Raw genomic sequence first — 12,419 nt, 5'->3', positions numbered from 1 at the left:
ATTTATAAGCATATTTTGAAATGTTTTCTATTGGTTTATTATCATTTATTATTAAACAAACCCTAGAGCCAAGGTATACACATGGTGCGGCAAACTTCTCTAGAGTAGGGCTCATCTCCGGTTTTGCCGCCGCCGCCTCCGCCTCCGCCACCACCATTCGCATTAGCAACATTATGATCGTGTTTACTTTCGCCTCTGCTAAATTTGAAAAAGGAGCTCCTTCGTCAGTGTTTGCGATGGGCCTGAGGCGATGTGGAGCTGCTACCGGCATTCGAATTGGGCGAGGAGGAGGATTGTGATGAACTTAAGCTGACGCTGCCATATGAGGGTCGCTTTTGTTGGGTATTGTAGGGAGAGGGTAATGCGGTGCCGGTATTTGCTGCCGTGGTTGCGGTTGTTGTGGAGGTGTGGTGCTGTAAATAGGCAGTGTTTGCAGCGCTGAGACTTGATGTGGCCACAGACGATGCCCTTGAAATGGGAGTATGACGTTTGGGTATAACAAATGCTGGTGGTGGTTGTGGTGTGTATTGGGGTGGTGTTGAGTTAGCTGAGATTTGACGTTTAAATGTTCGCTGTTGTGGTATGGTTTGCTGCTGCACAGAACCACTTCTGGCTATAGCACCAGTACGTGGCGGTATGGCGGGCGGTGGCCCGGGTGGAGGTCCTCTAATACGTCCCTGAGATCCGGTGGAGGGAGTAGGCGAGGTTGCCAAACTTTCTGTTGAAGTTTGCGAGGGTATGCGAGGTGGCAATTGTGGTAGAGGTCCCGACTGGCTGCCAGTGCTAGAACGAGGACCTAAAGGTGGATGTGGTGATGTTGGCTGTTGTATGGGAGATTTGGGTTTTGGCTGATGGTGTTGAGCTTGAGTTTGCTGCTGTTGTTGGTGATGATGCTGATGATGATGCTGCTGCTGTTGTTGATGATGATGCTGCTGCTGTTGTTGATGATGATGCTGCTGCTGCTGTTGCTGCATTTGAGACTGAGAAGTGGCCATGGTGGCGGTTGTATGAGTTTTAGCATTTGTATGTACTAATTTCGATTGTGGCTGTACAGTTGAAGTGGTTATTGTTGGTTTTTGCATTGGCTGAGTGTGACGTATGGTAATAGTCTGATTTTTATGGTTATTTTGTTGCTGTGAGGGTAAATGTGCAGTTTTTGATGAATGGGCTGTAGATGAGGCATTTGAATGAGGTTGTTGTTGATGCTGTTGTTGTTGTGGCTGCTGCTGCGTATGATGATGCTGTTGAGCATGTTGTTGTTTTTGTTGGGCATGAATATCTTGTATTTGTGGCGTTATAACAACAGGATTCTTCTTTTGAATTTGATCTTGACCAGCCGCCACATAAGAGAAGACACATAATACCGAATAACATATTTGATCGGCCTTAGGTTTTTATAAAAAAAAATATTCAAATTTTTATCATTAAATTCACAGTTTTATCAAACTAATAACATAAACAATAAAGATATAAAAATACAGAATGAAGGCAAGTCCTTGGTATCCAAAAAGAAAACTATTCAAAATTATCTATAAATTACAAAAACATATACAATGTATTTGTTATAAAATAAATTAAGAAAATGTAAAACCAAGACTTGTACCTCCCTCCACTAAACTAAGATGAATATGATTTCAAATTATAAATTTAATTTTAACAAAAATTATAAATGTTTATTATCTTTACAAAACTATATACACTTTTAAAAAAAGGGTTTAAATTTAAAACAAATTGAACAATAAAAATCATGCATTTTTTTAATTTTTTTTTGGAATCAGCAAATTGTTATAAATTTTATTTAAAAAAAACTGTATTAATTTTAGCATAATTACATTTATTAATAAGTGTATTAGGTATTTTAGTATATAAATTATAAGAATTATGTTTTGTTTTTTTGTCTTTGACGAAGGCCTTGTTTATTTAAACAGTTCAATCACTGTCACTTGATGAACTTGTATTTACAAACTCCGTTTCTTCAAATATCTGAGAGTTGCGTATATTATGATTTGAGTCCTTTTTGCCATAAAATTCAGGATGTTCCATTAGCCGTTTGGCAAATTTGATGCTGAACATGCGATGCAAACTTAAGGCTGCCTCTGAAGCCTATTTTCACACAATGCAATTAAATAATAATTGTAAGGCCATGTGAAGTGTAGAATTGTTTGAGTATTTTTTGGTTTTTTTTACAGTGTAGTTATGATATGGATGGTTAGATTAGTGTTGAGAGAGAGAGTGTTGTTTTATAGTTAAAAATTAGAGTTTTTTTGGTTTAATACACACACAGATAGTTAAGGTTAGAGAGTAGTATTATACACACACACATAAAAAGATATAAAATTAAAAATAAGTTTTAAAATAAATTGAAAATTTGAAAATAAGTTTTATTTATATTTTTTTAATTTTGCAAAAAGGTAGTGTTTGTATGATTGTTTATTATTTAAGAATGAACATGTTAAAACGTGCACAAAAACATTAACAATTTTTTTTTTTTTTTAATTTTAACAAAAATTTAATAGTTCATAAATATAGAATTGAAACATAAATGACTTACCATGGTAGATTTATATTTTCGTTGTATGAGTTGGCGAGTTTTGGGATCTAAAAGGAAGAGAAAGGGAATATTAAAAAAAGGCTATGCCAAGAAAATCTAAAAGTAATAAAAACAATTTATATGAAAATAATTTTAAAATAACTTTCGTGTCATTAACCCTGAGCTGTTGTTTGAATAAACATGAAAAAAGTATTTACAGATTTTAAACTTTATTAAAATTTAATAATAATAATGGTAGATATAATTACTAGAATGCTCCTCATCAATTATACATTTCCTGTAACGCCAAAAATATAATAAAAAAAATCTAAAACGAATGTCTTAAAGAAAATAAATCCATTTGTCGTTTTATTTAATAGTCGCGGTCAATAAGTCCGCGACTTGTGAATTTCCCGGCTCTTAACTGCTCAACAGATATCTGTCAGTTTGTGTTTGACAGCGATTTATAGCATATAACCTCGTGACTTGAGGATAAATTGGAAAAAAGTGAATTTCTTCAGCTCATTCAGCATTATTTTTTAGCTGGAAAATAAAAACATCGCTCAAAAAAGGTCTAAGCATGATTAATACTATGGGAACTCTGCATTATCAATGTCAATGGTAAAAAAGTGGTTTACTGAATTTTGATGTGATCAGACATAGGATTTTTTGTATTTTTGTTTGACAAATCGGAGTGTCTCGTCTCTATGTATAATTCTCTATGGGTTGAACTTTAAATACAAAAATTATTGAATAGATATCCTCAAAACTATGTACTAATACATTCTCACGACTTAGGTTTTTTCCCTCTCAGTAACGTTTCTATGGATATATTATTCTATGGCTTCCAATATGTACTGGGTAATCCAAGACAACCGATCCTACGACTGTTTTGAAATCAATTTGGTAATATGGAATTAAATTATGGGGAACGACAAGTAATAACTTATTGATCTTTTACATAAGGAACATTCCTAAATTCATAGAGTCGCGACGATGTTGAAACTTAGGACTTAGAAGTATCATTACTAAAATACGAAGTTTGAAACATTCGCGAGATATACATTTCGAACTCGCTTGCAAGACTACCTACAAAGATGCAACCTTGTGCAAGGTATCGTAGAGCTGATCTACCGCCCTGTATGTCAGTCAGTATGTCATAAATTGCAACTGAGATGAAATACTACCTACACAATTGAGCTGATCTGACATCCTAGAGCTGACCTTAATTAGTTGAGGCTTCTTTGTCAGTCAAGGTTCTCAAATCAGGTCAAATTTTTCGTTTTACGATTTGAATAGTTATTGTAAAGTCTAGTTAAGGATAACCAAAGTGAACTGAGTTCGTTAATATATCAATGGCCTTTCTTAATATAAAGTCGTCTTTGCTGCTGCGTAAATATTGGGCCGAGAGAACATACGGGAGACATCATACTCATTCATCTCTGGTTTATATTCTTAAGAGTTGTGTAAAATTATAGTCTGTTTGGTACATAGTTTGGCCCATCACATTACCATGACCAATGTGGTTATGTTTCAGTTCTCCAGACTTCTTTAGTTCAAAAATTAACTAGATAGTTTTGGACAATCTATTTGTTGAAGAACAAGGAACGATTGCTGCCGTGGTTGATAATACTATTAATATTTAAACATTTCTTATAGATTTGTCATTTCGTACAAGCTCAAGTTTTATATTAAATAATTATTTTAATTATCCGATACTAAGCTAAAGTGATCATTGGATTTTTAATTTCGCTTATTTCTGCAGCTGTTGGTTGCCGTATATGACAAAGTATTCTATCCATTTCGGCATGGGCAGAAACTTGAAAAGCAATGATAATTTAGTTTAGAGCGAAATGCGTATTTTTTTTAAATTTTTAGCTTTTATTTTGAAACATTTGTTTAATATAAATTTATTCAAAGTATTGGCCATTGTTGGCTATGACCTTTTCCCATCTTGCTAGCAACCCAAGAGCGAATCAAGCCAATTCCGGATACTCTGTTCTGAAGTGAAACGTATTGCTGAAAGAGCATTCTGTATTGATCTGTATTGATCGAAACAAACGGTGCAAGGTCTGAACTATAAGGCGATTGAGACAAACGTCCCAACCACTTCTTTCTAAATAGTTTTTAACAGTTATTGCAAGATGTGGCCGAGATTTGTCATGATGTAATATTACTGTTTCATGTCTTGCATATTCTGGTAAATTTTCGGCCAGTGCTCGCTTCAAACTATTCAGTTGGATTCGGTACAGGTTCCCTGAGATGGTCTGGAAAAATTTCAGCAGCTCATAATAGGACCTACCAAATACACATCATTACCTTAGTGCCATGGATATTCTTCAAACTTCAAACCGATGGGAACACATTCACAATAAACTAATAATTTAACTAAATGAGCGAAACATTTAATCTGAACTAGTTCATTTAGGAACAACCTAATGTGTATTTTTTTTGAGTAAATAGTTGCCATACTTCTTTGGTATTGATATTGACAATATTGAAAATATATGTTATTAGGATACTGAATACAAAGAAACTGGGTGATCGATTATGTTTGAGGCGTTGAATTTCTTTCGATATGAATGGAACTGTCTAGAAATATTTCGAATAAATGTTACACTAGATTTAGAAGCATTAAAATATGTACGACTACAATGCGAAGGAAACAAACACGATATTAAAACGATGAGATATTAGACGTTGTAAGAACGCAGAAAAAAACATAGTTGTACATAAAAAGGGTTTTCCAACAAGAGGTGTTATTTTGAATCACCCGGTATTTCGGTAGCTGTCACTTTTGAAGCTTTTTGAAGCATTCCACAAACGTCATTATGGTCGGAGTTGGATGATATTGATCTGGACAACGTTTACTTTCAACTAGACGGCGCTACGAGCCATAGAAGCAACTAAACCATTGCTCTTTTACGGGAAACTTTTCCGGACCGTGTTATCTCTCGAAGAGGTGATCAGATTTGGCCACCGAGATCTTGTGATTTAACACCTTGCGACTTCTTCCTTTGGGCCACGTGAAATATAGAATTCGTGAGGCTATAGAGAACATAGGGCAGCCACTTTGCGATTTGGTTATGGAAAATTTCATGAAAAGGATATGGTCCTGTAAGCGTGGTTGTGGTGGCCATTTGGCTGATTTTGTTTTTCATTATTAACGGGATACATTCCTCTTTATTATGAAATAAACATCTGATCAAAAAATGCAATTTTTCTTTATAATGACACCTCTTTTTGCAAAACCCTGTATATGATTGCGACAATCATGTGAGTCTTAGTTTTACCATGCTATGGTTACCAAAATCATATAAATAATTACTGTGACCATAATATTGTTAAAAAAGCTTGTAAACATGTTGAAATGGTTACAGTAAACATGTACTACAATTTAATTTTTTAATGTGAGTGAAGTTAAATACGCCGAGTTAAATATGCTTCGACGTAATTCGTTACGTCATTACGTATTTGCAAATATCTCTCGCGTATTTGAGACATATTTAGCAAATATGTCTACATTTGGGACATATTTAGCAAATATATATTTGTGACAATCTTCAAAGAAACGCACATATCACATATCATATGAATTTTTTAAGTTGTGGCCCTACCTGAAAAGATTCCGGGACGGGACATACCTCAAATTAAAGGTAATTGAACCTGCTGGTGGAATTCTTAAAACTTTTTTAAAAATGTAAATTTTTCGATTTTTAACGATTTTTCGAAAAGTCACATATGAGAATTTTTACTGAATTTTTTAAGTTGTGTCCCTACCAGAAAAGATTCCGGGTGTAGGGAGAAACTTTTGTACAGGATCTCTAAAATAGTTAAGAAAACATTCTTTCTTGCCTATTTTGGACAAAAAAGTTAACAAAATTTATTGTTAAAATTCTTATACTTACTATATTCCTCCAATACGAATATGCCACCCTTTTGTGTAAAACACTTTCGTATGTGATCCAAACGAACGAAAAACTGTAAAAATTGAAAAATTTGTTTTAAATCCAAAAAAAATCATAAAACTTTTCACAATAAAATTTTCTGTAATACTTAAACTAGACTTTAAAAACATTTTAAATTCTTTATATAATTCAAATAAAATGTGCCAAAAAGTACTTTTTATTTAAACAAAAAAAAAATGGCATGCAAAATTAAACAAAAATTATCTCAAATTTATAAACAAAGAAAAACAACATAAAATTCAATAAAGGACAACAATTAAAGCGTTTTAAGTTTATAACTAATAGTATTTAGTTGTTTTTTTTTTTTAATTTCCAAAGCAATTACAAGAAAAGCCATTAAATATTTAATAAATACTATACGATTTGTTTGAAATTTATTTGTCTCGTATTGAATACTTAAAAAGCTTACAAAAAAATTAAAGGTTTTGTAATAAATTTCAATAATATTTGGGGTGGGGAAAAAGTTAAAGAGTGTGTTAGTAAGTGGATAGAAAAAAAGCGTAATTTTTTTATATAATATATGCAGCTAAAGATGTTTCTAATACTTGTATTTAATGTTTTTTATATTGATTGTTTGATTGTTATAAAAAAGCAGTTTTGAAAAAAGAAAATTTTGTAAATACCAAATAATATTTTGAAAATTAAATAAAAATATAGTTTGAGGTTAAATAAAATCAGAAGTTTTAAAATGCAAAGCAGGCAAATAATTAAGATTTTTTTTTGGAATAAATTATTAAAAATAGTCTGGATTTTCTTGTTAAATTTTTTTATTAATTTGTTTATTTAAACTTCTAATTAGCACTTGTGAGATGGTCTTAATTAAATAGAAAAATTAAATACGTTTCATCAAGAAAAACGTAAACGTTATTTATTATTTAGTTTTCATTATTATTTTTTAAAGACATTTAAAGAAATTCTTTTATTATTATTTATAAAATTGTTTAAATGTTTGTTAAGTGTTTTTCTTTAAATAAAATTAAACCTTAAACTGAAATTTTGTACGAGTATGTATGAATTAAAAGCAAATAAAGTCAGCCGCTGGGGTTTTGGGGGGAGGGTTTCAATTTTATTTTGTGGTGTTTTTGTTTAAGGGAAAAGAAAAAAAAATATCATTTAAAAATTCTGCTAGCAGGGTTTGTATTTCATAAACTAGGAAACGTTTTCAATATTATACGCATTATTTTAAATCAATACGTTTGTTTAAGTTAATTTAAATTTTGCCAACATGTTAAATCAACTTCATGCTTGTTAAATTAGTTTTTTTGTTTTAATTTTATTTTTAAGTATTGTATTTTTATTTTGTTAAACAACTTTTTAGAATTTTTGTAGGAAATTCTTTATAATATATAGTTTTTTATTATTATTTGTTTAATTTATTAATTAACTACAATTCTACATTTCTTTTTTATTCATGTAAATATATATTTTTTTTTATATTTTTAGATTTTTTTTTGTATGATGCTAGACAGTAAAACTCAACTACACAAGCAAAACTAAAAATAATTAATAAGGTAAGAGGTTTTTTTTAGTGTTTTAGTTTTATTTTTTTTTCTAATAAAAGTTTAGTTTTTAAGTTTTAGTGTTAATTTGTTTAAGTGTTTTGAAAATAATTCAAGTTTTTGAAATAAATGAAATTAAAAATTAAATAAATCGGTTATTCCGACTATACTGATAAAAAATAAAATATTGGACTCAAAATTAAATCATTTTATAGCTGATGGCCTAGGTAGCCAGTGCTACTATTTTATATATTAATCTTGTATTTATATAAGTTTAATATCATGTAAATAAATAAATAAATCATTTTAAATTTGTAATTGTTTTTTGAGTTCCACATGAATATCTGGAATATCCTTATTTTTGTTTCCATCGTAAAAGTGTAATTTGTGTAACTTAATGTAACTATTTTTGTTTTAAATATTTTAATGTTGATTTGTCTTCTTATCAAAAATTAAATTAAACTAAAAGGTTTTTAGTTCCATATAGAATCTTTAAACAGCCTTCAATATTATTAAAAGTGATTAAAATCAAATGAAAGCTTCAGTAGATTTAAAAATCATGAAAAGCATACGTGATTTGAAAGTAGAAAAATCAAAAACCTAACCGTGTGATTTCTAGGTTATAAAGTATATTTTATTAAGCGCTTTCGTATATACAGTGGTGGCCACGAATTTAAGACAAAAATTGTTTTCTAAATTCCACGTGATTGTCAATTATTTTTTCAAATATTTCCACAAATATGTATGCATGAGAACTGTTTTAACACACAAGTGTGTTTTATTCGACTGTGTCAATTCATACATATTCACCACGAACACATAAAATTGTTCTACAACTTGACCAAAAAAATTTTTTTTTAAATAAACATATTTTCTCACATTTATATCATTATATTTTTATTATTATAAAATATTCGGACCAAATTTCGTATTTTTAGTTCCATTAGTTTTGGTCATATCATGTTATTAACAGCGGATGTTCGCTGAGGTGGGTCAACGTATTTCCACATATCTTTGTCCATATATGTTTTACCGATTTTTCCAAACATTTTTCAGAAACTACAAACATTAATAATAAATTTCATACCCTTGAGGTCCTTTTATTTTGGCTCTATCGCACTTAAAATTCAGTTGATGAAAAAAATTCAAGTATTTGTCTTAAATTGGTGGCCACCACTGTATGTATGTTTAAGTTATCATTCACATGATTGTAGTAATTAAGTACTACAATTTTTATGATGTATTACTTCACCATATTATGTTGTTCTTGGATTATATTTGTCATACTCTGAGTAGAACATATTATGATATAATGATTCATCATGAACATGATTGCCATAAACATATATTTATTTACTACAATCATATATAATCATATATATGATTGCGACAATTATGTATCATATACATAATTACAATAACCATAATATTGTTAGAAACTAGTAAAAAATTTGAAATGGTTATGGTAAATATGTACAACTATATTTTTTCGCTGTGTGTAGTATTAGATTTTAATTAATTTTTTTGTTAGATAAATTACGAACAAAAATTATGAAAAACTGATTTTCCAGGATCCCACTCAATGAAAACCAAAAATGTTTTCCTTTATTGACTATGATGTAGCCGGCTATGAGCTTAACAATTTTGCTGAACATAACTTTGCTATATTCGGACATTTAAATGGTCAAAATGCATGAAAAAATATTTTATTTAAAAAAAAACAAATTTCCCTATAATACATTATGTTAATAACTAACTTCAAATCAATATATCTCGATTCCTAGACCTGTCCTAGCGGAACACCTGGAAAGGTCTAACTTTTTTTGACCGATATAACTTTTTCCGGTGGCCAGAACCGCCGTCGATCACTGATCCCTACCATTTGTCGCATAGTGTAATAAAAATGAAAATGTCCAAAGGACTTCAAATGGTATGTGTTTACCGAATAAGGTCAAAAACTTGTGTTTTTTCTGTGCTCTTTGGCAAACACATAATCAGTGTTTTAGTTTGATAATTAGTTTGAGTAGAGGCTGAATCAGTCAACCCATAAAAGTTTCCATAAAAGCTAGGATATAGATCTATCCGCCTATAAGGTATTTCCATTTCGAGTAAGACTCTCTATGTCACGTATCGTGTTCCTTTTGCAAACATATGCACGACTAAACATAGGACAAATACGCAAGAAATGTTTTATTGTCTCGTTCTACTACCTTCTAACCACAAAAGCCAACATGCGATTTCCGTATATCCTGTTACCGCACCAATCAGTCTCTTAAAATCTGATTTTATTTATGTTCATACATTTTAGTAGGCCTTTTGCACCGTGTTTGTTTATGTTTCTGATAGAAAGCTTATACACAGAGAAAATCAAATTCGTGTTCACAACCGAATATGGCACCAATCGAATGATTCTGCCTTAGTGATCAAATTTTACAGTTGTGGTTACAAAATTTTAGAAGTAGTAATACAAGTTTGTTTGCTTCAATCGAAATTCTTCTTTATCCACTGATTTTCTATCACTAGAACCGAAAAATTCTATATGTAGAACCGAATCATTCGATTGGCAACAAATTCGGTTGCTATTGCGAATCAGTTTTCTCTGTTTAGTAAATGAGTGTGAAATAAAAATTAAGAATTGGGCCACTCGGTAAGTTTTGAGTAAAAATTTCTCATTTATCTAAAAATTTCAAAAAATGCAAAGTCCTGATTATAAAAATAATATTATTTTTTGAAAGGTCCTAAGCATATATACTAGGATAGGTACATTTTTTTGGACTTTGGGGACCCCTGGCCCAGCTGCTGGTGGGCTCATGAGGTCCATGTTCAAAACTTAAACTCGACAACACTTCCTCTTTGCGCATGTGAAATGTCATTCAAATCGGACTAAGGGTTTAAAAGCTACAGATTTATTTCCCTCTTTTTTTTCTCATAACACTGTGCGGTGAATATAAAGCCAAAGTAAGTCGGATATACATGGATCAAAATCGCGAAAAATATTTTTACCCCGAAATTTGTTCACAAATATTAAAAAAAAATAAAAAATTTTCTGCTTATAAATTAAAAAAAGTACAATTTAATATTTTAAAGTATAATTTTGTGAAGGGTATATAAGATTAGGCACAGTTCAATATAGCTCTCAATGACACCAAATACTTTTACACAATGCTACCCTTCAGGAGACTATAAAACCTTGCTTCCTCTTGAAATTTTAAACGAAAGTCGGTCGAAATTTCAAAAAAAAAACATTTGTCAACATGTAGCCATATTTTTTTGGAGATATTTTCAAGTAAAATCTAAATATAAAATTTCTTGATAAGAAATTATCCGCCCACTTGCTTCAATTCCAACTACGAACCCATGTAAAGACAAATCAACTCAAAAACATCATAGCTTTAAATGTTTTAAATTTCATTAAGATATGTTAAATCGTTTACGAGCTACAGAATTATTTCCAAAATAAAATACCCTGAAGGAAACCTGGGGACAAGTGTCTCCAAATCACCAGTTTTGTCGACAATTTTGGTGACTTTTTAGCGACATTGTCAAGGAAGCGTCAACGAAGACGACTCTTCCATCTGTTATGAATTCATACCATTTCGTTTTTTAATTTGTTTAATACAACGTCAAATGTTAACAAAATATGCAGTTTCATTATTTACATCTACTTCAGAAAAGTACCAAAAGTGTAGATTAGAATTACTAAAATGAACTAGTGAACCAGTACCTAGTCAATAGTAATATCGTCAGTAGTAGACTTCCAATGACACGCACATGTTAAATATCTATAGTAAATAGCATTGTCTGGGGTAAAATAAGTCACTAGTACTGGTGACTGTGTCAATAGTAAATCAGTATAGTTTCACTATTGACACTTCCTGCAGGGTAGTTTCTAAACAATTGTGTGTTGAAAAAGTATTGAAATTGTATATATTACTATTGTTTTCAATGTTTTGATCTGAAATACAAAAAACCTAAGTTGGTTGTCAAAAACCTAACTCCCATTTTCTCATTATCTGGTTATTTTTTGTTATCGTGACGATATACTGACTGTTCTCATACAAAAATCATATTATTTCAAAGATGCCCAAAGCTAAAACTGTATTTGTGGTGGTGAGCGAAAGAGAGCTCCATTGAAAGAAAAGTTTAGTGAACTAAATAAAAGACGTCAATCATTTTATGACTTGATTTGTTAACAATAGTCAACAATCTGAATCAAATTGTCTGCGACATATAGTGTTTATAAAAAACCGACTTTTTAAAAAACCGGTTATCCGATAATCTTTTTTTAAAAAACCGATTTTTCGGTTAACCGACATCGAAAAAACCGGTTAAGCCGGTTAACCGTCAATATGTGTACAAAACATAAAATGTCCAGTAAAATATATACAGCTATAAAATTTGTAGTTTTTAGTAGTCAGGAAT

At 30.8% G+C, this 12,419-nt stretch overlaps 2 protein-coding genes across 4 annotated transcripts in view; both read right to left on the bottom strand.

The window, feature by feature from the left end:
* Positions 1 to 224: 224 nt before the first annotated feature.
* LOC135958419 (MAP kinase-activating death domain protein-like) lies at positions 225 to 1,456 on the bottom strand. The gene is made up of 2 exons (XM_065509323.1): positions 1,448 to 1,456; positions 225 to 1,385 (listed from the first exon to the last, which is right to left on the bottom strand). Exons 1-2 carry the CDS (start codon positions 1,454 to 1,456, stop codon positions 225 to 227), a joined length of 1,170 nt encoding a protein of 389 aa, XP_065365395.1.
* Positions 1,457 to 1,917: 461 nt separating this feature from the next.
* The window catches only part of Rab3-GEF (Rab3 GDP-GTP exchange factor), a 50,328-nt gene continuing 39,826 nt past the window's right edge, over positions 1,918 to 12,419 (bottom strand). For all 3 annotated transcript variants that reach the window (XM_065507508.1, XM_065507510.1, XM_065507509.1), the window contains 3 exons: positions 6,439 to 6,511; positions 2,552 to 2,598; positions 1,918 to 2,103 (listed from right to left, as the gene is read on the bottom strand). In XM_065507508.1, coding sequence (XP_065363580.1) covers positions 1,930 to 2,103; positions 2,552 to 2,598; positions 6,439 to 6,511 — 294 coding nt within the window. In that variant the 3' untranslated portion in view covers positions 1,918 to 1,929. The remainder of the gene's footprint in view (positions 2,104 to 2,551; positions 2,599 to 6,438; positions 6,512 to 12,419) is intronic.

Source organism: Calliphora vicina, chromosome 4 (genome assembly GCF_958450345.1).
Source record: "Calliphora vicina chromosome 4, idCalVici1.1, whole genome shotgun sequence".
Lineage (NCBI taxonomy): Eukaryota > Metazoa > Arthropoda > Insecta > Diptera > Calliphoridae > Calliphora > Calliphora vicina.
This window is presented reverse-complemented; position numbering and strand designations above follow the sequence as displayed.